This window comes from Oncorhynchus tshawytscha, linkage group LG10, assembly GCF_018296145.1.
Source record: "Oncorhynchus tshawytscha isolate Ot180627B linkage group LG10, Otsh_v2.0, whole genome shotgun sequence".
Taxonomy (NCBI): domain Eukaryota; kingdom Metazoa; phylum Chordata; class Actinopteri; order Salmoniformes; family Salmonidae; genus Oncorhynchus; species Oncorhynchus tshawytscha.
Window position 1 is genome coordinate 69,606,629 of NC_056438.1, and position 27,959 is coordinate 69,634,587.

The 27,959-nt window shown below is 45.6% G+C and overlaps 2 protein-coding genes across 2 annotated transcripts in view; one reads left to right on the forward strand and one right to left on the reverse strand.

Annotated features, from left to right (window-relative positions):
- The first annotated feature begins 3,208 nt into the window (after positions 1 to 3,208).
- LOC112260808 (neurabin-1-like) lies at positions 3,209 to 19,394 on the forward strand. Its single transcript, XM_042329591.1, has 19 exons — positions 3,209 to 3,463; positions 8,105 to 10,075; positions 10,826 to 10,958; positions 11,160 to 11,280; positions 11,366 to 11,470; positions 11,552 to 11,648; positions 13,920 to 14,039; positions 14,189 to 14,242; positions 14,628 to 14,728; positions 16,288 to 16,416; positions 16,520 to 16,616; positions 16,699 to 16,771; positions 16,841 to 16,977; positions 17,143 to 17,297; positions 17,403 to 17,477; positions 17,609 to 17,795; positions 18,035 to 18,142; positions 18,416 to 18,604; positions 18,861 to 19,394. The coding sequence occupies exons 2-19, from the start codon at positions 8,111 to 8,113 to the stop codon at positions 19,059 to 19,061; spliced, it is 4,047 nt and encodes a 1,348-aa protein (XP_042185525.1). The 5' UTR covers positions 3,209 to 3,463; positions 8,105 to 8,110; the 3' UTR covers positions 19,062 to 19,394.
- The window catches only part of LOC112259641 (integrin alpha-6-like), a 41,350-nt gene continuing 32,774 nt past the window's right edge, over positions 19,384 to 27,959 (reverse strand). The window contains exons 12-24 of the mRNA XM_042328941.1: positions 26,814 to 26,951; positions 26,545 to 26,660; positions 26,301 to 26,460; positions 26,059 to 26,142; positions 25,887 to 25,966; positions 25,720 to 25,797; positions 25,500 to 25,602; positions 25,203 to 25,379; positions 24,924 to 25,022; positions 24,721 to 24,831; positions 24,327 to 24,425; positions 24,114 to 24,239; positions 19,384 to 22,931 (exon numbers count right to left, since the gene is read on the reverse strand). Of these exons, the coding sequence (XP_042184875.1) occupies positions 22,857 to 22,931; positions 24,114 to 24,239; positions 24,327 to 24,425; positions 24,721 to 24,831; positions 24,924 to 25,022; positions 25,203 to 25,379; positions 25,500 to 25,602; positions 25,720 to 25,797; positions 25,887 to 25,966; positions 26,059 to 26,142; positions 26,301 to 26,460; positions 26,545 to 26,660; positions 26,814 to 26,951 (1,446 nt within the window). The 3' untranslated portion in view covers positions 19,384 to 22,856. The remainder of the gene's footprint in view (positions 22,932 to 24,113; positions 24,240 to 24,326; positions 24,426 to 24,720; positions 24,832 to 24,923; positions 25,023 to 25,202; positions 25,380 to 25,499; positions 25,603 to 25,719; positions 25,798 to 25,886; positions 25,967 to 26,058; positions 26,143 to 26,300; positions 26,461 to 26,544; positions 26,661 to 26,813; positions 26,952 to 27,959) is intronic.

Below are 27,959 nucleotides of genomic sequence, written 5' to 3' on the forward strand. Positions count from 1 at the left end.
TATTTCCTCAACTTGATTGGAGTCCACCTGTGGTAAATTCTATTGATTGGACATGATTTGGAAAGGCACACACCTGTCTATATAAGGTCCCACAGTTGACAATGCACGTCAGAGCAAAAACCAAGCCATGAGGTTGAAGGATTTGGCTGTAGAGCTCCGAGACCGGATTGTGTCGAGGCACAGATCTGGGGATGGGTGCAAAAACATTACTGCAGCATTGAAGGTCACCAAGTACACAGTGGCTTCTATCGTTCTTAAATTGAAAAAGTTTGGAACCACCAAGACTCTTCCTAGAGCTGGCTGCCCAGCCAAACAGCAATATGATGAGAAGTGCCATTGGTCACTCTGACATAGCTGAGAGTTCCTCTGTCGAGATGGAAGAACCTTCCAGAAGGACAACAATCTCTGCAGCACTCCACTAATCCACTCCACAGGCCTTTATGGTAGAGTGGCCAGACGAAAGCCACTCCTCTGTAAATCGGCACGACAGCCCACTTGGAGTTGCCAAAAGGCATCTAAAGGACTCTTAGACCTTGAGGAACAAGATTCTCTGGTCTGATGAAACCAAAATTGAACTCTTTGGCCTGAATACCAAGCCTGGAGAAAATCTGACCCCACCCCTACAGTGAAGCATGGTGGTGGCAGCATCATGCCGTGGGGATGTTTTTCAGCGGCAGGGACTGGGAGACTAGTCAGCATCGACGGAAAGATGAACGTTGACCTTCAAACAGGACAACGACCCTAAGCATACAGACAAGAGAATGCAGGAGTGGCTTCGGGACAAGTGTCTAAATGTCTTTTGAGTAGCCCAGCCAGAGACTGGACTTGAACCTGATCGAACATCTCTGGAGAGACCTGAAAATAGCTGTGCTGCGACGCTCCCCATCCAACCTGATAGAGCTTGAGAGGATCTGTAGAGAAGAATGGGAGAAACTCCCCAAATACAGGTGTGCCAAGCTTTTAGTGTCATACCCAAGAAGATCCGAGGCTGTAATCGCTGCCAAAGTTGATTCAACAAAGTTCTGAGTAAAGGGTCTGAATACATATGCAAATGTGATATTTGCGTTTGACATTTTTTTATACATTTGCTCAAAAAAATCTAAAAACCTGTTTTTGCTTGGTTATTATGGTTTATTGTGTGTACAATGATGAGGGGGGAATAATTGATTCCATTTTAGAATCAGGCTGTAATATAGTAAAATATGGAAAAAGTCAAGATGTCTGAATACTTTCTGAATGCACTGTATGCCACTGTGTTAGTCCTGTTGTACATTTTGAGAGGACACTCTGAGATGTTCAATGATTACACCTTGATAGTTTTCTTTCTGGTTCTTCAAAATGGCTGCAATCACAATTAGCTAATGTTAATGTAATTGTGTAATTATAATTTTTGTGAGTTTGACATTGATAATTGTTTCTTAAAAGTAAATATCTCCGGAACAGTTTCAGTTTTCAGAGCAGTGCAATCTTCTTCTTTTTTACATTAAATAAGAGCTAAATAAGAGCTGGTTGATACATGTTCCCTGGGGTGGACATCAGGATGCACCAGCTATGTTTTTTACCTATAGATCTCCATCTGGGTCATGATTGGCTGCCAAACGCTGACACACACACACATAGTTGAGAGCACACAAATAACTGCTGCTGTTATTGTTGTTGGCTTTCTCTCGTGATTTGTCTGAGATCAAAGTTGGTCTGGAAACAATTAGGGCTGAAAGAAACAAATCAAGGGCAGAAGGTCTAATGGTAATGAACCAACATCCTATATCTCTCAGCAGATATAAGATGGAGGACAATGCTCCTCTACCCATCACTTTTAGTCGTTCTCTCTCTTTTCTTTCTCCTCCCTCCTACTGTCTCTCCCCCCACCTCTCTCCCTTCCTCTCACTCCCTTCACTCACATTCCTCTATCCTTCTCCTTCCATTATCCTTCTCCACCTCTCTCTCTCTCCCCTCTGTACAGTGGGTGGTATTTATATCATCTAGGTCCCAGTGCCTCCTGGGAGAATGGTTCCATATCCAGGTCAGAACTCACCATAGCCCCAATACTCTCTACAGCCCACTCTACTTTGTTCCACTCTACTCTGTTCCACTCTGCTCTGTTCTACTCTACTCTGTTCCACTCTGTTCTATTCCACTCTGCCTGTTCTGTTCCACTCTGCTCTGTTCCACTCTGCTCTGTTCTATTCCACTCTGTTCTGTTCCACTCTGCTCTGTTCTACTCTACTCTGTTCCACTCTGCCTGTTCTGTTCCACTCTGCCTGTTCTGTTCCACTCTGCCTGTTCTGTTCCACTCTGCTCTGTTCTATTCCACTCTGCTCTGTTCTGTTCCACTCTGCTCTGTTTTGTTCCACTCTGTTCCACTCTGCTCTGTTCCAATCTGCTCTGTTCTGTTCCACTCTGTTCTGTTTCACTCTGCTCTGGTCTGTTCAACGCTGTTCTGTTTCCCTCTGTTCTGTTCCGCTCTGTTCCACTCTACTCTGTTCCACTCTGCTCTGTTCCACTCTGCTCTGTTCCACTCTAATCTGCCTACCAGGAGGAGAGGCAGATCTGGCTGCAGGTAAGCTGCTCCACTTTAGTTCCTTTTGTGAATGGTGAATATGCTGTACTGTACAGTACATTTCAATGTGGAAATTAATTATACTTAGGGAACTGTTATGTAGGCTGAAAGTAATTGATTAATTGATTGATTTTCTAATAGTTTGATTGATTGGCTAGCAGCTAAGCAGTCGGACAGGGTGTGTCTCCTTTTCCAACCACGGGTCCAGAACAGTGTACATTAGTGTAGTACACTTCTTGTCTTCTTCAGTCACCTCTGGCTTTGTAGCAATATGGCAAAGAGTCTGGACAGCAGGTTTCTCTGTGTGAGCATCAATAGCCAAACAGGACAGACCTCAAATGGACTGATTGGCAGCCCGGCCACCTTGGCACCAGTCTTCAGAACAGCTCTTCGGGGTATTAATGGTTCATTATTAGCACACTATGATAATCATTATTATTATTATTCCCAATGGATTACCTCACTTGTCCCTGTTGTGTGTTAAATGGAGAGGGTTACATTTATTATCACGTTCCTCTCTGTGATAGGGAGAGGGGGAGTAGCCTGACTGTGATGTAAGTGTTTACACCAAGGTAGTTTACACAGGATTACAGTGAGATAATCCAATTTCAGTATTTAGTGACATTAGCTGCCATCTGTACTCTGTTAGCATGCTGAGAACACAGGTTTATGCCAGCCAAAGTCCTTCTCAAAGACATTTCAATAGGATGGAGAATATACCTGAATATAATATGAAAGCGTTTCGTGCACGCGCACTTTCATTGTAGTCGCGTCAGGTGCTGATTGAAGGGAGCGCGCGCTGTTGGCGCAAGGTGTGGCGAGTGGACAAATGTGTCCTTTCTCCAATGAACCGAGGACAATTCAATCAGCGTTTCTAAAGCCGCGGACGAAGGGACAATACTGGTGATTATAAATACTGTTAAACTTGAATAGCGACATGAATCAATTTGACCTGATTTTGAATGCGTTGTAGTTGTCTTTCAGCTTTGCGAGCAGTTGTGACGGTCTCACGAACTTCACGTTTTCAAGACCCAATAGGCCTATAACATGTTATCGTCGAATATAATCTTGAATTTAACAGTAGCCTACTGTACGATAAGTAGGCCTACATGTCGTTATATTGCTGTTTTATGTTATAATTAGGTAATTCCATTTGATTTTAGCTACTTTTTCACCGCACCCCTTTTGATTTGAACAAAATTTAACACATATTTGCCCATTGTAGAAGTAAGTGGTCAGAAAGTGCTATTTCTTTGGGACCTAAATGCCAAAACATTTAGGAGATGGAGGTACTCAATTGACCCATTTTGCATACCCCACCATACCATGAGACATCCAGGTCACTGGAGAAGATGAATGGTTGAGTTCGATATGAATTTTAAAAGCTTAAAAACATGGTTATCAAACAATTGAATCATTTCTTGAAATGTTTTTTTATAAATAATTGCCTTTTTTTTAAACTTTTTTAATGTGAATTCTCAAAAAATGCATGAACTCAGATTATATATTTTCAAATGTTGTAATTTAAACCCTAATTTACATTATCTGAGGTAGCCAGAATATATTGCGAACCTACACTTGTTTACAGCTGCACGGGGTCATACAGGCTTCCTGTTTATATTAAGAGCCCACGTAGCCAGCCTGAGATATGGCTTGGTGAATGTACCTCATTCCAGGGATGAGCATTGAATTGTACTGTGAATAGTACCATTATCCCAACTTAAATGAGAAGATTGAACAACTGCTATGAAATTAGCAGTCGTTCAATATTCTCGGTGTAAATTGGGTTCATGGGACAAATCGGCATATAAAGCATTTCTCGTCCCTGGATTGAGGCACATTTTGTGAGTCATATCCCGGTATCTTAATCTGAACATTACGGCAGAAAGCTGTTTGGCTCAGGCTGCCAAGTGTAGGCTACGACAGAAAGCTGTTTGGTTCAGGCTGCCAAGTGTAGGCTACGGCAGAAAGCTGTTTGGCTCAGGCTGCCAAGTGTAGGCTACGACAGAAAGCTGTTTGGCTCAGGCTGCCAAGTGTAGGCTACGACAGAAAGCTGTTTGGTTCAGGCTGCCAAGTGTAGGCTACGGCAGAAAGCTGTTTGGCTCAGGCTGCCAAGTGTGGCTACGACAGAAAGGCTGTTTTGCAGCCTGAGCCAAACAGCTAAGACAGAAAGCTGTTTGGCTCAGGCTGCCAAAGCTGTTTTGGTTCAGGCTGCCAGGCTGCAAAAAGCTGTTTGGTTCAGGCGGCCAAGTGTAGGCTATGGCAAAAGCTGTTTGGTTCAGGCTGCCAAGTGTAGGCTACGGCAAAAGCTGTTTGGCTCAGGCTGCCAAGTGTGGCTACGGCAAAAAGCTGTTTGGTTCAGGCTGCCAAGTGTAGGCTACGGCAAAAAGCTGTTTGGTTCAGGCTGCCAAGTGTAGGCTACGGCAAAAAGCTGTTTGGTTCAGGCGGCCAAGTGTAGGCTACGGCAAAAAGCTGTTTGGTTCAGGCTGCCAAGTGTAGGCTACGGCAAAAAGCTGTTTGGTTCAGGCTGCCAAGTGTAGGCTACGGCAAAAGCTGTTTGGTTCAGGCTGCCAAGTGTAGGCTACGGCAAAAGCTGTTTGGTTCAGGCTGCCAAGTGTAGGCTATGGCAAAAGCTGTTTGGTTCAAAAGGCTACGGCAAAAGCTGTTTGGTTCAGGCTGCCAAGTGTAGGCTACGGCAAAAGCTGTTTGGTTCAGGCTGCCAAGTGTAGGCTACGGCAAAAAGCTGTTTGGTTCAGGCTGGCCAAGTGTAGGCAAAAAAGCTGTTTGGTTCAGGCTGCCAAGTGTAGGCTATGGCAGAAAGCTGTTTGGCTCAGGCTGCCAAGTGCAAAAAAGCTGTTTGGTTCAGGCTGCCAAGTGTAGGCTAAGTGTTTGGCTCAGGCTGCCAAGTGTAGGCTACGGCAAAAGCTGTTTGGCTCAGGCTGCCAAGTGTAGGCTAAGGCAGAAAGCTGTTTGGTTCAGGCTGCCAAGTGTAGGCTACGGCAAAAAGCTGTTTGGTTCAGGCTGCCAAGTGTAGGCTACGGCAAAAAGCTGTTTGGTTCAGGCTGCCAAGTGTAGGCTACGGCAAAAGCTGTTTGGTTCAGGCGGCTAAGTGTAGGCTACGGCAAAAAGCTGTTTGGTTCAGGCGGACATGTAGGCTACGGCAAAAGCTGTTTGGTTCAGGCTGCCAAGTGTAGGCTACGGCTGTTTGGTTCAGGCTGCCAAGTGTAGGCTACGGCAAAAAGCTGTTTGGTTCAGGCTGCCAAGTGTAGGCTACGGCAAAAGCTGTTTGGTTCAGGCGGCCAAGTGTAGGCTATGGCAAAAAGCTGTTTGGTTCAGGCTGCTACGGCAAGTGTAGGCTATGGCAAAAAGCTGTTTGGTTCAGGCTGCCAAGTGTAGGCTTTGCTGTTTGGTTCAGGCTGCCAAGTGTAGCCTACGGAAAGCTGTTTGGCAGGCTGCCAAGTGTAGGCTTGGTTCAGGCTGCCAAGTGTAGGCTACGGCAAAAGCTGTTTGGTTCAGGCTGCCAAGTGTAGGCTACGGCAAAAAGCTGTTTGTTTGTAGGCTTCAAAAGCTGTTTGGTTCAGGCTGCCAAGTGTAGGCTATGGCAAAAGCTGTTTGGTTCAGGCTGCCAAGTGTAGGCTACGGCAAAAAGCTGTTTGGTTCAGGCTGCCAAGTGTAGGCTATGGCAAAAAGCTGTTTGGTTCAGGCTGCCAAGTGTAGGCTACGGCAGAAATCTGTTTGGCTCAGCTCAGTCGCGACTCGCAAGAGGAAGAAGACTGAAAAGTATTAGTGTTCAACGCTCGTGGGTGTTTAAATGGGAATGTCTATTCTATGAATATTTCTATGATTTTAATAAGTTTCCTATTGACAGTTTAGGGTCTAAGCTACAACCTATGCGGAACAAAAATTAATTAATTTACGTTAAAGGCAATAAATGTTGTTTTTTAATAAAGAATTTAACAATTTGAAAATCCTTTTTTGAAAGCTTTTAAATTATATCAAACTCAAGTGTTTTATATTTTCCAGTGATGAAGATATGGATGTCTCGTGATATGGTGGGGTATGCATAACGGGTCGACTTTGGGCACCTCCATCTCCTGAATGTTTTGGGATTCAGATCTAAAAAGTCACTTTCTGATCACTTCTACCATGGATGAATACACTATATATACACAAAAGTATGTGGACACCCCTTCAAATTAGTGGATTCGGCTATTTCAGCCACACCCTTTGCTGACAGGTGTAAAACTGAGCACACACAGCCATGCCATCTCCAAAGACAAACATTGGCAGTAGAAAGGCCTTACATGAAGAGCTCAGTGACTTTCAATGTGGCACCGTCATAGGATGCCACCTTTCCAACAAGTCAGTTCGTCACATTTCTGCCCTGTAAGTGCTGTTATTGTGAAGCGGAAACGTCTAGGAGCAACACTGGCTCAGCCGCAAAGTGGTAGGCCACACAAGCTCACAGAACGGGACTGCTGAAGTGCTTAAAAATCGTCTGTCTTCTGTTGCAACACTCACTACCAAGTACCAAACTACCTCTGGAAACAACGTTAGTACAATAACTGTTAGTCGGGAGCTTCATTAAATGGGTTTCCATGGCCGAGCAGCCGCACACAAGCCTAAGATCACCTTGCGCAATGACAATTGTTGGCTGGAGTGGTGTAAAGCTCGACGCCATTGGACTCTGGCGCAGTGGACATGTGTTCTCTGGAGTGATGAATCAAGCTTCATCATCTGGCAGGTCCCACGGAGGAGAACGCTACCTGCCCCAATGCATAGAGGAGGAATAGTGGTCTGGGGCTGTTTTTCATGGTTCGGTCGAGGCCATTTAGTTCCAGTGAAGGGAAATCTTAACACTACTGCATACAATTTCATTCTAGACATTTCTGTGCTTCCAACTTTGTGGCCACAGTTTGGGGAAGGCCCTTTCCTGTTTCAGCATGGCAAAGTGAGGTCCAGTATGGAAGAACTTGACTGGCCTGCACATATCCCTGACCTCAGCCCCATCGAACACTTTTGGGATGAATTGGAATTGCGAGCCAGGCCTAATCGCCCAACATCAGTGCCCTGATCTCACTAATGCTCTTGTGGCTGAATGGAGTCCCCACAGCAATGTTCCAACATCTAGTGTAAAGCCTTCCCAGAAGAGTGGATGCTTTTATAGCAGCAAGGAGTGACCAATTCCATATTAAAGGCCACGATTTTGGAATGAAATGTTAGACATGCATGTGTCCACATACCTGTGGTCATGTAGTGTATGTATGGGAAGTTGAGTTAAAATCAAAAGGGGTGCTGTCAAAAAGGGATTGTAATCCAATGGTAGGACCCAATTATTTGTAGTTAGGGAACATCATTGCCAGGCTAATTGCGCATGGCCGGAACTGTCTGGTGAACAAGGACTTTAATTGTATTTTTTTTGTTAACTGATTCTGGCCTAGTGTGTTTCTCTGTAGACAGTGGAGTCCTGAACCTGTCTAATCAGGGATACATGCTAACTTGACTCTCCTTCATTGAGCTCCATACCTCTCCACCTGTCTCCAGCCCCAGATGATGCGGACGGACAATAAAGGCCGGAGCGCCTCCCCCCACAGGAACGCCTACAAGTCTGACTTCCACACCATCAAATGCTCCTTGGACGCAGCGACCAGGCCTAGACCTTCTTCCCTGGGTGCCTCAATCCCTTCACCTGGCTCCATGGCAGTCCCTCACACCAGGACTAGCAGTGGAGGTAACCCTGGTGAAGGTACCAGGGGTGGGGCCCTCAGCCCTAGAGGAACTAAGATCAAAGACAACATCTTCTTCCAGATGGACAGCCAACAGCACCTCCTCTACCCCTTATCTGAGGCCCTGCCCAAACACCCACTCAGCTCCAACTCTGTCCGGAGCAGTGTGGCCAGCATGTCCAGTGTAGAATTGTCTATGCTAGATAAACAGTCTAAGGCAGAGGAGATAGCAGAGATAGACAGAGCTGCTCTAGCCCAGAAGTTCTCAGTGACCCGGAAGCTCTTTGAGACGGTCATTGGGGGTCAAAGTTTAAATGTCAGCCCTGGCAGAGATGGCAGGAGGTTGGTGGAGAGTGGGGAGGAAAGGGGGATTGGGAGTGCAAGGAGCAGGTTAGACAGGGAGCAGCTGACATCCATGTCAGAAAGTGAAGGAGAGGGGGAGAGAAGGAAAGAACTCATGCACATACACATTTCACTACCCAACATAGAACTCCATACAGCCACCAGTTTGCCTACACCCCTTCACCCTGTTAATGGTCACAACAGTGAGACATTTTCCCCTGACGGTAGAAGTCCTACAACTGACCCCTCAGACCGCAGGAGTGTGTACGGTCGAAGTGTGTTAGATGGGAGTGTGTGTGAGAACTTTGTGTTCTCCCATGTATCCAACCTTTCTAGCCCAGCACCCACCTCCCCCCACTCTCAGCCTCCATCCCCTTCTTCCAACTCCCCCAGTCCTCTCACCCCAGTCTCCCCTTGTTCTGACCAGACTGACCTCTATAGCCCTAGTAGTCCTAATGCTGACCCCCTGGACAACAGGAGTTTGTCTGAGGGGAACCACCCTAATGACCTTTACATGACCCCTGATGTCCCTTTGACCCCCAAAGAGGGGTCAGGGGCTGGAACTGTAAGGGCGGAGCTAGTGGAGGTGAAGAACGAGTCGTCTGAGAGCGACGGTAACGAAGGAGAGGAGGAAGGCAAGAGGGAGGAGGGCAATGAGAATAACCTGGTGGATGATGTGTTTGAAGAATCCAGAGTGGAACCTAGAATAGTTGAACCTACATCAGCACAAAGAACAGTAGAACCTAGAATGGTGGAAAAGAGAACGGTTGAACCTCCAGTAGAACCCAGAATGGTAGAGTGTGTGGAGGGATTCCCTGACAGTCTTGAAGTGACGGAACAGGAAAGTGAATCAGAAAGAGACATGAAACAGCAGGAGACAGAACAGAGGGAAGATCGAATGGAGGGAGAAAACAGACTGATCAGCCAAGAAATAGAGCAGCACAGAGAAGAGGGGACAACTGGAGACGGTGAGAAAGTGGAGGTAGAGGTGAAAGGAGATGAGGCAGGAGAGCAGGAGGAAAGGGAACTTGAGGAGAGAGAAACCATGTGCAGTGACAGCAAAGAAAAGATGAGGGAGGAGGTGAGCGAGGGAGAGGAGGAAGCGAAAGAGAAGGCCGGATTGGAAGATGGAGGGATTGACTTCAGGGAAGAAGAGGAAAGAAAGTGCAGAGGGAGAGTGGAAGTGAAGGAAGAGCAGGAGAGGGAGTGCACTGAGAGAGGAGATGAGGAGAATGGATTTGCTGCCATCCTTGGAATTGAGAATGAGGCCTTTATGGAGGATGGGGAACTGAACTCTGAGTGTCATGATGATTTGGAATGGCACAGAAAGGACTGGGAGCAGCTTTTTATGGAATATGAGGAGATTCCCAGTCTTCCCCATGAAGATGACGATGATGTGGATTCTGCTAAGAGGAGGAAGATTAAGTTCTCTGCAGCACCAATCAAGGTAACCCCCCCCGATCACATTGACACTTCCTTCCTCACTCAAGCTCACCCCATTAGGTTTGATAAAGTGATACCAGATTTTTATTTGAGAGGAAGTCTGGCCCTCATAATTGGGGTAAGATTAAAACCATGGCTAGAACAGATGAATAGATGGACAATATGAACATACAGCCATTCTATTCCTTTAGGTTGAGAGGAGAGAGACAGGATCTCACATGCTCTGTCAGGTATTCAGCTCAGAATAAGTGATATATCAACAGCTTTTCTACCCCCAGGATGAGTGTTAGCTCCCATGTCTTACCAAACTGCAAGTCGGCTTATTTTAGGGCCTCATAATGAATTTATTAGTCCAGTAAGGATTTTAAATCTCCCAGACTTCTCAGGCCTTGTGTGGCTACCAAGTATACTGAGAGCCTTAATGGGTACGACACAGTTGGCACACATTTCACAGGGGGTAGGGGTGTTTAGGATTGAATTACTGTTCAAGGACCATTTTGTCTAAGATGTTCTCTGCCTCTGAGATTGAACTGCAGTAGAGCACATGGATTTGCAACAGCTTGTTTCCAATCCCATCTCACACCCCAGTCCTACTGGAGGATCTTCTAGCATAAACAGGATGGTCATGGTGTGCTAGCAGTAACCCCAGATAGCAGTGGCTAGTCAGGATCCAGACAGCCAAAGACAGGCATGCATACACACACACACACCTTGACTATGAACAATCTAATGGTCTGTGTGTGTGTACACTCAGGTGTTCCTGACCTACTCAAATGCAGACTATGACCGGCGTAATGATGATGTTGACCCTGTGTCTGCCTCTGCTGAGTATGAACTGGAGAAGAGAGTGGACAAGATGGATGTCTTCCCTGTCCAGATAAAGAAAGGTTGTGCTCACTCCCTCTGTACTGCTTCCTTTCCTTTATATTCCTCTCTCCTTTTCTCTCTACTGTTCTCTCATTCTCATCCTTTACTCTCTCTCTCTCTCTGTGTGTGTCTCTCTGTGTGTCTCTCTGTGTCTCTGTCTCTCTGTCTCTAATTCTCTGTTTTAACACCTCTTTGTCTAACTCCCCTGTCTGTCTGTCTAGGAGTGGAGGGCCTGGGTATCAGTATAATAGGGATGGGGGTAGGGGCTGACCAGGGGCTGGAGAAGTTGGGGATCTTCGTTAAGACCATCACTGAGAACGGAGCTACACAACAGGACGGACGGTGAGAATCTAGGGTCAATGATGCCTTTCTAATGGTTAGGATGTGAGTGCGGTGCTGTAAGCTGATCCTAGATTGTGTGTGTTAGTATCCAGGTGAATGACCAGATAGTGGAGGTGGATGGGGTCAGTCTGGTCGGAGTCACACAGCTGTTTGCTGCCACCGTGCTAAAGAACACCATTGGCACTGTCAGGTATGCAAGCACAGACAGGCTCACGCTCACACACTTTCTCTTTGCAGATTGGTAATGATTTGTCATTGTCCCTCACTGCAGGTTTTTTATTGGACGGGAGAAGCAGGGAGAGGAGAGTGAGGTGGCCCGTCTAATCAATGAAAGTCTGGAGCAGGACAAGACACCGTCTACGGTAGAGGTAGGCAGGGGCGTGACTGGCCCTGCGGTAGAGGCAGGCAGGGGCGTGACTGGCCCTGCGGTAGAGGCAGGCAGGGGCGTGACTGGCCCTGCGGTAGAGGCAGGCAGGGGCGTGACTGGCCCTGCGGTAGAGGCAGGCAGGGGCGTGACTGGCCCTGCGGTAGAGGCAGGCAGGGGCGTGACTGGCCCTGCGGTAGAGGCAGGCAGGGGTGACGGCCCTGACTGGGGCGTGACTGGCCCTGCGGTAGAGGCAGGCAGGGGCGTGACTGGCCCTGCGGTAGAGGCAGGCAGGGGCGTGACTGGCCCTGCTGAGGCGGCAGGGCGTGACTGGCCCTGCGGTAGAGGCAGGCAGGGGCGTGACTGGCCCTGCGGTAGGGGGCAGGCAGGGCGTGACTGGCCCTGCGGTAGGGGGCAGGCAGGGGCGTGACTGGCCCTGCGGTAGGGGGCAGGCAGGGGCGTGACTGGCCCTGCGGTAGGGGGCAGGCAGGGGCGTGACTGGCCCTGCGGTAGGGGGCAGGCAGGGGCGTGACTGGCCCTGCGGTAGGGGGCAGGCAGGGCGTGACTGGCCCTGCGGTAGGGGGCAGGCAGGGCGTGACTGGCCCTGCGGTAGGGGGGCAGGCAGTGGTTCGACTGGCCCTGCGGTAGGGGGGCAGGCAGTGGTTCGACTGGCCCTGCGGTAGGGGGGCAGGCAGTTGTTCGACTTCTGTGAAATCAAAGTGTCCACTTAGGAAGCAACACTGATTGACAATAAATGCCACATGCTGTTGTGCAAATGGAATAGACAACAGGTGGAAATTATAGGCAATTAGCAAGACACCGCCAATAAAGGAGTGGTTCTGCAGGTGGGGACCACAGACCACTTCTCAGTTCCTATGCTTCCTGGCTGATGTTTTCGTCACTTTTGAATGCTGGCGGTGCTTTCACTCTAGTGGTAGCATGAGACGGAGTCTACGACCCACACAAGTGGCTCAGGTAGTGCAGCTCATCCAGGATGGCACATCAATGCGAGCTGTGGCAAGGTTTGCTGTGTCTGTCAGCGTAGTGTCCAGAGCATGGAGGCGCTACCAGGAGACAGGCCAGTACATCAGGAGACGTGGAGGAGGCCGTAGGAAGGCAACAACCCAGCAGCAGGACCGCTACCTCCGCCTTTGTGCAAGGAGGAGCAGGAGGAGCACTGGCAGAGCCCTGCAAAATGACTTCCAGCAGGCCACAAATGTGCATGTGTCTGCTCAAACGGTCAGAAACAGACTCCATGAGGGTGGTATGAGGGCCCGACGTCCACAGGTGGGGATTGTGCTTACAGCCCAACACCGTGCAGGACGTTTGGCATTTGTCAGAGAACACCAAGATTGGCAAATTCGCCACTGGCGCCCTGTGCTCTTCACAGATGAAATCAGGTTCACACTGAGCACATTTGACAGACGTGACAGTCTGGAGACACGGTGGAGAATGTTCTGCTGCCTGCAACATCCTCCAGCATGACCGGTTTGGCGGTGGGTCAGTCATGGTGTGGGGTGGCATTTTTTTGGGGGGTTGCACAGCCCTCCATGTGCCCGCCAGAGGTAGCCTGACTGCCATTAGGTACCGAGATGAGATCCTCAGACCCCTTGTGAGACCATATGCTGGTGCGGTTGGACCTGGGTTCCTCCTAATGCAAGACAATGCTAGACCTCATGTGGCTGGAGTGTGTCAGCAGTTCCTGCAAGAGGAAGGCATTGATGCTATGGACTGGCCTGCCTGTTCCCCAGACCTGAATCCAATTGAGCACATCTGGGATATCATGTCTCGCTCCATCCACCAACGTTGCACCACAGACTGTCCAGGAGTTGGCGGATGCTTTAGTCCAGGTCTGGGAGGAGATCCCTCAGGAGACCATTCGCCACCTCATCAGGAGCATGCCCAGGCGTTGTAGGGAGGTCATACAGGCACGTGGAGGCCACACACACACACACACTACTGAGCCTCATTTTGACTTGTTTTAAGGACATTAGATCAAAGATGGATCAGCCTGTAGTGTGGTTTTCCACTTTCATTTTGAGTGTGACTCCAAATCCAGACCTCCATGGGTTGATAAATTTGATTTCCATTGATCATTTTTGTGATTTTGTTGTCAGTGCATTCAACTATGTAAAGAAAAAAAGTATTTAAGAATATTTCATTCATTCAGATCTAGGATGTTATTTTAGTGTTCCCTTTATTTTTTTGAGCAGTGTATATATGCAACCTTGCGTTTCTTATTGGTTGTACCTGTGTTGGTGTTTGTGTATCTCAGGTGTTAAATGATGGTGTTGTTGGGCTGAGCTCAGTGGAAGAGACTGTAGAAGTCCTCCGTACAGATGATGAAGAGGATGACGAAGAGAAAGAAATCACCAGCTGCATCAGATGCCAACAGGTGTTGAAGTCCATTCTAGTCTGAGATGAAAGGCATTGGGGGGGGGGGTACTCTCTGTTATCCCTCAGTCGGCCTCATGCTCCTCCAACAGCTTCCAGTGTCTGTAGATGTTGTGTGAAGTGTGCATGTGTGTACTGGTCTCTCCTCAGCTCCAGTTAAAAGTCAGGACCAAATCAGACCAGCTCTGCCTAGTGCGGGAGAAGGTAGGTCACTCTGACGAGACTCCCAAAACACATGCTCACTCATTGCTTCCCTCAGAGCAGTCTGACCCATTTAGCTCTGTGTGAGACTTGCCTCTCTAACAGTCTACAGTCTGAGTTATTAGCACATTGGCCATGTTCCAATCACCTTGAAAACATAGTATGTCTTCTCTGTGTTATCACTGATCTGACGGCATTGATTCAATCTATTTAATGTAGGCTTCTGCTTTCATATATACAACTGTGTTAGATGAGTGATTGAAACATGACTGTTTTTGCGGTGTTTAGAGTGGTGAGTGAAGTGTCTAAGGGGAGTGTCTGGGATGATTCCTAGATGAAGGGCTCATGGTATGGGACCCACCTGTGTCTGTCTTTCTGTCTCCTCCAGCTGTGGGGGTGTGAGGAGCAGCAGGCCTTGTGGGAGAGTCATCAGGCTGAGCTGAATGAGCGTGTCCAGGATGGAGAGGAGAAGGCTGACAAACTAGAGAAGTATTAATCAAATACACTAATCAACCCTCACTAAGTTCTGATGATGCAAATTGTGGCGACGGTGATGAACATGATGATGAACATGACAATGATACATTATTTTGTATTTATTATGGATCCACATTAGCTGCTACCAAGGCAGCAGCAACTCTTCCTGGGGTCCAGCAACTTTAAGGCAGTTATATACAATTTTAAAAACTTTACATTTCACAACACATTGTGTGCCCTCAGGCCACTAATGTACTACCACACATCTACAACACAAAATTCATGTTATCGTGTGTGTGTAGTCTGTTCTGGACCTGGGGACTGTGACTAAACCTCTTGTGGCATGTCTTGTGGGGTATGCATGGGTGTCTGAGCTGTGTGCTAGTAGTTTAAACAGACAGCTCGGTGCATTCAACATGTCAATACCTCTCATAAATACAAGTAGTTAATCTCTCTACTTTGAGCCAGGAAAGGTTGACATGTATATTATTGTTAGCTCTCTGTGTACATTTAAGGGCCAGCCGTGTTGCCCTGTTCTGAGACAATTGTAACTTTGTGGCTCCTGACCACACGACTGGACAGTAGTCCAGATGCAACAAAACTAGGGCCTGTAGGACCTGCCTTGTTGATAGTAGTGTTAAGGAGGCAGAGTAGTACTTTATTATGGACAGACTTCTCCCCGTCTTAGACACTGTTGTATCAATACGTTTTGACCATGACCGTTGACAATCCAGGGTTACTCCATGCAGTTTAGTCTCCTCAACTTGCTTAATTTAGTTGAGGATTAAGGTTTAGTGAATGATTTGTCCCAAATACAATGCTTTTAATATTTGGGACTAACTTCTTTCTTGACACCCATTCTGAACCTGACTGCAGCTTAGTTAAGTGTTGCAGTGATTTCACTTGCTGTGGAAGCTGATGTGTGGAGTCATCAGCAAACATAGACACCCTAGCTTTACTCAGAGCCAGTGGCAGGTCATTAGTAAAGATTGAAAACAGTAAAGGGGTCTAGACAGCTGCCCTGGGAAATGCCTGACTCTACCTGGATTATGTTGGAGAGGCTTCCATTGAAGAACACCCTCTGTGTTCTGTTAGACTGGTAACCTTCCATCCACAATATAGCAGGGGATGTAAAGCAGTAGATTATGATCAATAATGTCAAAAGCTGCACTGAAGTCGAGTAAAACAGCTCCACCATCTTTTTATCCATTTCGCTCAGCCAATCAGCAATTTGTGTCAGTGCCGTTGTACATGTTGAATGCCCTTCCTTAACAATCTGTTCATCTCTTTACTGTGAAATAGCCTTGTATCTGGTCAAACACCATTTTTTCCCCCAAAAGTTTAGTAAGGATTGGGAACAGGCTGTTTGAGTCAGTAAAAGGTGCTTTGCTATTCTTGGATAGTGGAATGACTTTTGCTTCCCTCCAGGTCTGAGGACACGCACTTTACTGTAGGCTTACATTGAAGAGATGGAAAATAGGAGTGGCAAAATTGTCTGCTGTCATCCTCAGTAATATTCAATCTAAGTTTTCCGACCCAGATGATGAACATGATTCGTCGTCTTCTTCTAGGTACTGGCAGGAGGCCCAGGCTCTGTGCAGGATTGTGAACCAGCGATTGGCTGACACCCAGAGCCAATTAGACAGCCTGGAGGTGAAATACAGCAAGGCCAAGAGACTGCTGAGGGAATTCCAACACAGGTGAGCTCTGGTTAACATGCCCCTGTAGGCCAATTGGTAATATTCAATGCCTGTTTAGAATGTCTATTTCTCTGTGTTTGATGGTCCCTCTGTCCATGTGCAGGGAGAAGGAGAGCGAGGGGAGAGAGGAGGAGCTGCAGAGAGAGATGGAGGAGAGCGAGAGGATACATGGAGAGACTGTGGAGAGACTCCAGAGACGGGTGAGACTGGAGGAGACACCGTCAACTGTAGTGTACAGATGCTACCTCAGTGAACTAAGCATTTCTTTCTCTGTGTGTTCAGATAGGGCTACTGGAGAGAGGGGAGATGGCCCCTGAGAGTGACAACCAATCACTGGATACCTCATTTATCTCAAGTAAGAGACTACCTGAAGGGCAGTGTGTGTGTGTCAGGCAGTGCCTCTCAAACTGTGTGTGTGTTTCAGGTGCAGACTGGAGCATTGCGGTGCCTGTGACAGATCTGTTAGACACCAGCGCTCACAGGGCCAGAGCACAGCTCGCCCAAAAAGCCAAGAGACACCCTCCCTCACGAGACAAACTCAGAGAGTCCTTCAGACAACAGGTCAGACACACACACACACACACACACACACTCTCCTTCCAATCACATACTGAATGTTCTATCACTCCCTGTAGGGTGAGGAAGACCATATTCAGAGCTGTGGCGGGAAGAGTCAATCACTGACTGCGATCGCACCACGAGAGACGGGACGATCGGTCTCAGTAGGCGGTCATCGTGTCCACTCCAGTACATCCTCTCTGTCTGCCCTCACCTCCAAGCCCCACCCCCTTTCTCCTCACCCCCCAGCCAGGCCAGTCCCCCCCTAAAGAGGACAAGTCATCTACCACATGCAAATCAAAGAGGAGATTCCCTGACTTCAGGTAGGGCACACCAGACCTCTTCAACCCCTAACCCCCTTTCCCATAGGCGCTGTGTGTAGATCTGACAAGCATTATGGTAATAGCCCCACCTCCTAACCCCTCTAGCGGCCTCCGCAAGTCTCTGAGAAGAGGGAGGAAGTGTGAGGAGAAGAAGAACAAGGAAAGGCCCCTGGACCACAGGTACAAGAAATAACACACTACTGATCTAGCAGAGGAAACAGGTAGAGTCAATATTATGCACCCACACATATTACATTTCTTCTTTCAGTGTTTCTACTGGCCCTGTATTTGATTTGTGTTCCTGTCTCCAGGGGTTTATGTGTTAACCTGATAGATGCCCCCAGCGGTGGTGTCTTTCCCTCTGTCTCCTCCGTGCCCTCCTGCCTACCCTTCTCCTGGTTCGGAGAGCGAGGGAGGGAGAAGGAGAGAGGGAAGCTTAGGTCTGTCTCCAGCAGCAGTCTACCGTACATGACCACCGGAGGCAGTAGAGACTGCCAGGTGAGAGGGGAGTCTTCCATCTCAGACCACCCTGGACTTTAACTCTAATTTGGGCTCAAAGCACTTGTCCAGCTTATTCACTGGCTCAGTAACTTAGTGGCTTATTCAGTGGTATGTTTTGTATACTTATTTCACCTGGGGCCTTTCATGTTATACTCTCCTCTACATGATCTTGACTGTGTGGTGTACCACTGTGCACTTCAGTGTGTGTCAGTCACAAATGTCTTTGCTCATTCTAGAGAGTGAATGTAGGAGACTCTGGTAGTCCCAGCTCTGCTCTCCTATCAGGGATGCTGTCAGATCTGTCTCTCTCTGCACACTCTCAAACTCCCACCTTCTCATCAGAGGTGAGTCTCCTGCTCTCTCCGTCTGTCTCATGTGGTCTCCCTTCTCTCTGTGTATCTCTGTTCTCTCTCTGACCTGATTTTTGTTCTAGTTTTCTACTATGCCCTGATTAAGTTCTCTGTAGCTCATAGAGCTGGATAGGATGGTAATTCACTTCCTCCTGAATGACCCAGAATGGGATGGAATATCATTACGACGTTAGTTTTAATTTAGAAAAGGTTTGTTACACACAAACCCAACAGTAAGATGTATGTCTGTCCCATCCATCTCCGTAGAACCTGGATGAGGACTCTGTCCCAGTTGGTAACGATTACCAATGGCAAAGCCGACCCCTGGACCAATGGACTAATCAGCAAGTCTGTCTGTGGTTGATTGGCATGAGCATGGACCAATACGCGGCCCAGTTCACAGCCAATGGTGTGGATGGGCTGCAACTTCTCAGTCTGGACAACAACAAACTCAAGGTAGTCACGGGCCATGTCTCAATACTGACTCATCTCCTCACCTTTTGTCCTGATAATTGAAATCATAGACAATCTATGGTTGATATGACTAAATGGGTTGCCGTTCCTCCGGCTAGATCCTTGAGGAGAAGAAAGGGGGCTAGGGTATTGCGACACAGCCCTAGATTTAGATGAATGAGTTCATTCCATATGGAGCAGCCCACTGTGGCACAGAAATTAAAGTCTCGCTCTCTCCTCTCTCCCTCCCTCACTCCAGGCTCTGGGTGTGTGCAGTCACAGTGACCGTGCTGCTCTGAAGAGAAGGCTGAAGGAGATGAGGAAGACTCTGGAGAGAGAGGAAAAGGAGAGAGCGAAGGGAAAGGAGGAGAGGGAACATGAGAAGAGAATGAAGGAGGAGAAGGAGAGAAAGGAGGCCAGGCATAGTGGTAAAAAGGTCCGAAACGAGTCCCTCTGCTAAAGTCTGGACCCTGACCTCTAACCCCTAAACCTGGAAATGATCTTCAATCACAACTTTTTGTCTAAGTCCTACTCCTATTAGGTTAATCTCATGCATTCCAGCCATTAGACAATCAGCTATAGTCTCTCTCTTATAAACTCTCTACCAGCACAAACATCAGTCTCACTGTTAGTCTTCACTGTGACGAGTGAAATACACTTTTTATCTGTTTTGTAACAGTATTTATGTACAGATGTTTCTATATGAATGTTGTACAATTGATTGCAATGAAGCACTCAAATATTTTAAGCTGGGAATATTTTACATTCATTAATAAATAATGTTTTAAACGTATTGCCTTAGTTTTATTTGTCTGTGATCAACATGTTTTTACATGTAGGTTCAATTTCCATGACATTGAAGTATCAAAGTGCACAAAAACCAAAAGAGATTGTAACTGTACAGGGTGTAAAAACATGTATTTAAGAAATCCTTGCATTTTTCCACGTTACTTTACATTAATGTCAAGAACTGTCACTGGACAAATCCTCCACATTTGGTATTGAATGGGCCCTGTTTAAATACTTATGCATAATTTCCTCTTCATCACTTACTTGAAATGATCGGTGACGTAACGGGTCAGAGAAGTACAGTCTGTAACCACTCCTCTGCCTCATTGGTCCATCTCAACAATAGTAATACAACAGAAGTACTGAACATTTTTCTCAACGGTTCTGGGTGATAAAGTTGGTACATAAAACAGAAAGATGGAACAGGAAAGCTGCTGATTAGCTGCTGCTATAACTTGATAAAAATAGGACCCTGGTTAAACACCTGGGATGTGTGGAACTGTCTATACACATGAGTGCAGATGTGTTGAAACACACTTTGTTTTGAGATGATTTGGCAGTGTGATTTGATACGTCCTTCCATGTGTTGAGAGAAACTCATTCTGGGTACAAAAAAAAAGAAAGTATTTGGCCATTGGACTAATGGTTAGGAAACCTTCTCACACGCAATATTAAGCCCCTGTCGTGACCCAAGAGTCGATTGATGCACCAGTGTTGTCAAACTAAGCTTCATAACAGAAGAAAATCCCATCAATCTGTCAGTTTAAGCTAGATATGTTTTTTGCATTCGATGCGTCTCAATCAGCCAGCATCGCACTTCCGCATCTACGGTGAAAGGTGGTACAGCTAGAATTATGTTTGTCAGACCATGACACATCCCGAAAATCGGTCTCCTCACGAGAACGTCTGTAGCGTCCGAATGGTTTGACCAAACTATACTGAACAAAAATATAAACACTATGTAAAGTGTTGGTCCCATGTTAAATTAGCTGAAATAAGATGCCAGAATTGTTCAATATGCACAAAAAGCTTATTTCTCTCATTGTGTGCACAAATTTGTTTACAATCCCTGTTTAGTGAACATTTCTCCTTTGCCAAGATAATCCATCCACCTGACAAATGTGGCATTTCAAGAAGCTGATTAAACAGCATGATCATTACACAGGTGCACCTTGTACTGGGGACACAACACAATACCACAGATGTCTCAAGTTTTGAGGGAACATGCAAATGGCATGTTGACTACAGGAATATCCAGCAGAGCTGTTGCCAGAGATTCTCTACCATAACTCACCTCCAGCATTGTTTTAGAGAATTTGACAGTACGTCCAACCAACCTCATAACCGCAGACCACATGTCACCATGCCAGCCCAGGACCTCTACATCTGGCTTCTTCACTTGCGGGATCGTCTGAGAACAGCCATCCGGACATCTGATGAAACTGGAGTATTTCTGTCTGTAATAAAGCCCTTTTGTTGGAAAAAGCTCATTCCGATTGGTTGGGCCTGGCTCCCCAGTGGGTGGGCCTATGCCCTCCCAGGCCAACCCATAGCTGCGCTCCTACCCAGTTGTGAAATCATAATTGACTGATTTCCTTATATGAACTGTAACACAGTAAAAATTTTGAAATTGTTGCATGTTGTGTTTATATTTTTGTTCAGTGCATTATGACCACTGTGTGTAAAAGGGAGAGTCTCACGCACATGATGGTGTTCTCTGTTTTGCTCTGCGACCCCCACAAGCATCACAGGACTCTTCTGAAGGTAACCAGTACCAGATTATATCTTTTTAAATTATGAATGTATTAAGGTAGTTTTGTGTCTACCCCCAAAAAGGGGTTAAATGTGTAAAAAAAACTAAACATTCTGAGTTTGTTTTTAATATCTCCTAGATTTAGGACAGACACTTCAAAACCTTGTTTCTCATTATATTTTGACTGTACTTTTTGCCATTTATGAATGTGTTATTCAATGCATTTCTATGGGCTTTAGTAGTAAAGGACAAAATCTACATTTTATCAAATATTTTTGTTATAAATATATATTTTGGCAAACTTAAAAAAAAATATATTTTAAAACCCTAAATCAAATAGCTAAATGATCCATAGTATGACCATCTTAAAGCAATTCCATGTCAGTTTAGCACCCCCCCCCCAATGTCTTAGACTCTAAAGAATGAAACATCTTAAAGAATGTATACAAAAACCCTCCAGCCTATACCATAGGCGTACATTTACAAAACATTGTCCAGAGCTCTGAAAGAGAGACAACTGGGATTCTTGACCCAAAATGTACAAGAACACAAAAAAAACCTCTTTCTGTCCAGTGATCAACATGGATGTCACTATCAAGATCAAATAAAATCAGACAAGATAATACTTAATAAATCCCCAAAAAGGAACAATTTGATCAAGTGTCTTATTTTACCTTGTCTATACTGCTATTGTAGCATCATCATCCCTCTTTAAAGTCCACAAATAAAGCTTTTTGACAATCCTTTTGTATTTCTATGTACAATCAAATATCCACACTGCGGAGACAAGCCTTGGAATGGTTAGAGGAAGACTGTGGAATGTTAGGTAGGAATTCTGTGTCTCTGGGAATGTCTGTGGGAATGGGAGATCCAGCATTCTGCCATCATTAAAAGTAACTCATTCTCATTCCAGCAGGCTTTCATTTCCAGGATTTCCAGTTGGTCTTTCTCCTTATTTTTATCTGCAACGCGTTGTAGCTGGGAACACGATGACGTCGTATTTGAAGAGTTAATTAAACCTCTCACCGTCATTACAGGAATAGTTCATTCCCCAAACTGAATCTATGAATTCAAAATATGAAAGCGTATGAGAAAGGTTGATTTAGGGGGGAACTATCCCTTTAAGTATGGCACTGCAAGTGCTTTTACAGAGTCGCCAATAGTCCTACAAACAGAAAGACGCTATAAAACCAGAATGAGAGCAGTCGAGGAGCCTTGAGAGAGGAAAAGGAAGTGCTTGAAGTTCCTATAGCAACCAAAGAACCAGAAACCAGAGATGGAGAGAGAGCTGCAGGGTCTTTGGAGTGATAGATGAGCATTTCATAATGATTTTCAACCAAAGCATCAATCCGGGATGGCCATGCATGTAGAGAGTCCATAACTCAGCCATGACAGTTGGAAAGAAGGATATCTCCAAGCAGAAACTTGAAGTGCTTTCTACAGAAACCTATAAGCTGAGCTCTTAACATTTCATTCCATCATCATAGTAGTCATCATCATAGCATTGCATTTGATTTCATAGCGCTGAGCCCCTTTACTGCCAGTCTTTTATGAAAAGTGTTTTCCTCTCCTGCGATAGAGTTAGTCTGCACTGTTCCACTGGGCCCGTCCATCCTTCATGCCACTCTGTGCCCCACCAGGCATGTACACTGAAGATGGGTCAAGATGTGTTTACCCCAGAGACTGACAGCTCCTTTCTCTCTCTTTCTCTCTTTATGCGTCAGACGGCGTCAATCTCTCTTTGTCAGAGGGTGGGGCATCCTCTTTCTTCTTCCCGAAGAAACCACACTAGAGAGAAGTAACGCATTAGTGTGTGTGCAAAAAAATAGATAAGTCATTTAGGTCAAAAGAGTCCAAATTAACAAAGGAAATGGAAGGATTAACAGTATAGATAGATAACAAAAACTGTACCATAGAGGCTCAGAGTAAGTTAGAGGACAAACTCAAAGAAATGGAGGAACTTAATCAAGAGAGATCCCGTGTAATATAGTATCAAAATAAAGCAAACTGGATGGAATATTATTAGAATTATTTTTTGATCTTCAACATAGAAATGCTACCAAAAATAATGTACAGGAACTTGTTACAAATGATGGAGTCACTCATGTTATTAGCATGTTTTAACCACTCCTATATAAACGGTAGGTTATCGGACACGCAACAAGAAGGTCTGATTATTCATTATTACTGAAACAGGATCCAGGTGGTGTGTACATATAAAGATCCAGTCCATTTAAAAAAATTGGAGGCCTCTTACACTCCAGTGTTGTGATGCAAAAATTCTAGCTAAATGCTTGGCGCATAGAATTAAAAAGGTATTGTCAGATATTATTCTTCCTAATCAGACAGGTTTTTACATGGATAAGTACTGGAAACAATACAATACTATGAAATATCACGGAAACCAGGCCTGGTTTTCATAGCTGATTTTGAAAAGGTGTTTTATAAAGTATGACTGGAGTTTATATATAAATGCATAGAATATTTAAATTTTGGAAAATCTCTTATAAAATGGGTTAAAATCATGTATAGTAACCCTAGGTGTAAAATAGTAAATAATGGCAACATCTCAGAAAGTTTTAAACTGTCAAGAGGAGTAAAACAAGATTGTTCGCTATCGGCACATCTATTTATTATTGCCATCGAAATGTTAGCTGTTAAAATTAGATCCAACAATTATATTAAGGGATTCAAAATCCATGGCTTAAAAACAAAGGGTCTGAATACTTATGTAAATGAGGTATTTCTGTTTTTTATTTTTTATACATTTGCAAAACTTTCTTAAAACCTGTTTTCACTTTGTCATTATGGGGTATTGTGTGTACATTGCTGAGGATTTTTTTTATTGAATCCATTTTAGAATAAGGTTGTAGTGTAACAAAATGTGGAAAAAGTCAAAGGGTCTGAATACTTTCCAGAGGCACTGTATGTACTGTAAACAGTTTCTCTGTGCTCCCCTTGCTGTCTTACCTTCCAGAGCAGGAAGACCAGCAGGCCGAGCAGCAAAAGTCCTAACAAGATGGCCACCAGGATGATCCACCATGGCAGTCCTCCGTACTGAGCCACACGACGCTCCGGGAACACCGTCACTCTCACCTGAGAAAGACAACATCAATCAAGCATTATTTTGAAAGTAAAAGAAAGTGAAATATATTTTGTGTTGAAATGAAAGTGATAAAGTACCTGTGTCTCAGCGTTCCTCAGGACCATGTTTTTAGCTGTGCCGTCCACTCTGAGAGAGGCTTTCACTATCACGTCCAGATAGTTCAGCTTAGAGTACTCCTGTTGGGAATCACAGAGGGACGGGAGTATGGACAGGGGATTGAGGTGCAGTCAAATATCAAAGAGGTGTGTGTGTAGAGGTGTGTGTGTGTGTGTGTGTGTGTGTGTGTGTGTGTGTGTGTGTGTGTGTGTGTGTGTGTGTGTGTGTGTGTGTGTGTGTGTGTGTGTGTGTGTGTGTGTGTGTGTGTGTGTGTGTGTGTGTGTGTGTGTGTGTGTGTGTGTGTGTGTGTGTGTGTGTGTGCGTGCGTGTGTGTGTGCGCGCGCGCGTGTGCGTGCGTGCGTGTGCGTGTCTTACCTCCAAGAATGTGCTGTTCCAGAGGCGAGATCTGAGCAGGATGACTGCATTACTGTCCAGGCCCTGTAGGGAGCAGTGAATCTCCACACACTTTGCCCCATCCTCACACGACTATAACACACACACACACACACCATATTACAGGGTAGCTCGTACACGACTAACAACATTGATCAACTGGGAGAGAAGGAGAGTTGTGTTACCAGAGTAGTGTATTTCCTTTTGTCAGTCAGCAGTGCGATGGTTCCCTCAGGTTTGTCAGTCTCCCCTACAGCTCGCCTCCTCCTGCTACTCCTACTCTCCTGAACACAGTGTAACAGAACTTAGATGTATGGTAATTTGGAACAAACCTCCCATTGGTAAGCACCGTACAGCAGAGTTAACTGTATTGGGACTGTTAGTGTAGTGTGTTAGAGTTTGACTGTGTATGAACACTTGGGACTGTTAGTGTGTTAGAGTTTGACCCCCCAGTGCTTACTAACCTCTTTGACAGGGAGTGGGTTGATCTCTCTCTCTGGAGAGCATGTGATCTGTTCCAGACCTTGGGAGTCCATCTTCACCAGGTACAGGATCCACTTCCCCTCCACAGTTTCTTTCGGCCAATTGATGATCAGGGAGGCGGTGCCATAGGTCTTCAGGGGCTTCCCTAGGTTGATCACCTGTCAATCAAAAGACAGATCAAAGGACAGGTCAGTTCAGTATATAATGAAATATGATGAAAATCCTGTTTGGTTTATGTCTTTTTTGTCTTTTTTGTGTGTGTTTATGAAAATACTTACCCTGAACTCATACTCGATCGGGCTGCCGATGTCTCCCTCTGACTTCATGTCGCTCTCACCTTTGACCTCTCCAGTGAAGTAGACCTGGGAGGGCTTGGCCACTCTGGGGAAACAGGTACACTGTGAGCACAAACACACACCTTACTGAAGTTTAGATGCTGGGAGGTCTCACGTGTAAAAGCACATTAAAGTGAGCAGCTGGCAAATCATATTTTTTTACCCTGTGAGGGACAGCTGCAGCTCGATCACCACTTTGGCCTTGGCCTTGACTCTGCCCACCTTCTGCTGGTCACTTGTCCTGAAAGGTCAGAGATCAATTCAGCACTGATGGTCAAATCCATATCTATTTCATTATAGACATGACAGAGGAGTGTGTACTCCACTCACGTCTCCAGCTTCAGGTCTATCTCCAACTCTGTGGTGTTCAGAGAGATGCCTGCTGTACTCAGGATTATGTAGAACGTTACCTAAACACACAGAGTGATATGTTAGCGCACACACACACACACACACAAAAACACATAGCTAGTGATCATGATTAGCTGATGGTGTCTCTCACCTCTGAGTCTCGCTTGAAGGGGTTCCCCAGCTCACAGTCTGCCTGAGAGCCATTCTTATTTGCCACACAGGACACTTGCCTGTCCTGCAATCAACAACAACAGCCAATAACAATTCAGTACCAGTCTAAAAGATGGAAGAGGGAAAGGGGAGAGAGAGAGAGGTAAATCACTGCGTTGGATACAGAGCGGAAGGTGGAGAGAGAGCGAGAGAGAGAGAGAGAGAGAGAGAGAGGTAACTCACTGCCTTGGGTGCAGAGTAGGAGGCGGAGTAGGAGAGAGAGGAGGGGAAGGAGGCAACCAATGCTGCCTCATGAGCATCATCTCCATTCTTATTGGTCACTGTGATCTCTAGGGCGATGTCCTTCTGGTCGCTAAGGGAGACCACTGGCACCCCATTCTCCCTGCAAGGACACCAGCAGACTATGTCAGCATTGATTACATTCACCAAGGTGATGGCTGGTGACAGGTTCATGTGTTCTACTCACATAGGTAGTAGATGGAAGATGTCCTTGTTGGGTTCTCTGTAGCAGAAGCGGTGCTGAAGCTGTAAATTACTCTGACACAAATTATCACTGCCACATCCTTCCTTCAGGAAACTCACCTACACACACAGGGAACAACATGCCAATCACACAAACTCATACTAATACAGAGGGAACAGGCTTTGAGCAGGCAAAAAGTTGTATATCTCTGTCACATACAGGTGACCCAAAGCTGCCTAATAGGAGACTGTGTTACGGTTGTTATTGGATACCTCAGCAATGGCTGTGATAGGCTGGTTGGAGTCGAGGATGGGCGTGAGCCCTGGGAGCGCTCTTCTCTTCCTTTTGGAGTTCTGTATCTCCACAGCAACCTCAATGGGGATTCCCCTAAGCTTGTCCTTAATGTTCTCCTGTTGATGACAGACACACAGAGTACAGATCAGATATACATGGTAACAGTGTAGGAAAAAGTACTCAATTGTCATACTTGAGTAGAAGTAAAGATTCCTTAATAGAAAATGACTCAAGTAAAAGTGAAAGTCACCCAGTAAAATACTACTTGAGTAAAAGTCTAAAAGTATTTGGTTTTAAATATAATTAAGTATCAAAAGTAACTGGAATTGCTAAAATGTACTAAAGTATCAAAAATTAAAGTTAAAATATAAATAATTTCTTGTTTTTTTTTATTGACGGATAGCAGGGGAACAGTCCAATACTCAGACATAATTTATAAACTAAGCATTTGTGTTCAGTGAGTCTGCCAGATCAAAGGCAGTAGGGATGACCAGGGATGTTCTCTTGATAAGTGTTTGAATTAGACCATTTTCCTGTCAAAATGTAACAAGTACTTTTGAGTGTCAGGGAAAATGTATGTAGTAAAAAGTACATTATTTTCTTTAGGAATGTAGTGAAACAAAAGTAAAAGTTGGCAAAAATATAAATAGTAAAGTGAAGTACAGATACACCCCCCCAAAAAACTACTTAAGTAGTACTTAAAAGTAATTTTACTTAAGTACTTTACACCACTGCATGGTAATGACATACAGTGCCTTGCGAAAGTATTCGGCCCCCTTGAACTTTGCGACCTTTTGCCACATTTCAGGCTTCAAACATAAAGATATAAAACTGTATTTTTTTGTGAAGAATCAACAACAAGTGGGACACAATCATGAAGTGGAACGACATTTATTGGATATTTCAAACTTTTTTAACAAATCAAAAACTGAAAAATTGGGCGTGCAAAATTATTCAGCCCCCTTAAGTTAATACTTTGTAGCGCCACCTTTTGCTGCGATTACAGCTGTAAGTTCCTTGGGGTATGTCTCTATCAGTTTTGCACATCGAGAGACTGAAACTTTTTCCCATTCCTCCTTGCAAAACAGCTCGAGCTTAGTGAGGTTGGATGGAGAGCATTTGTG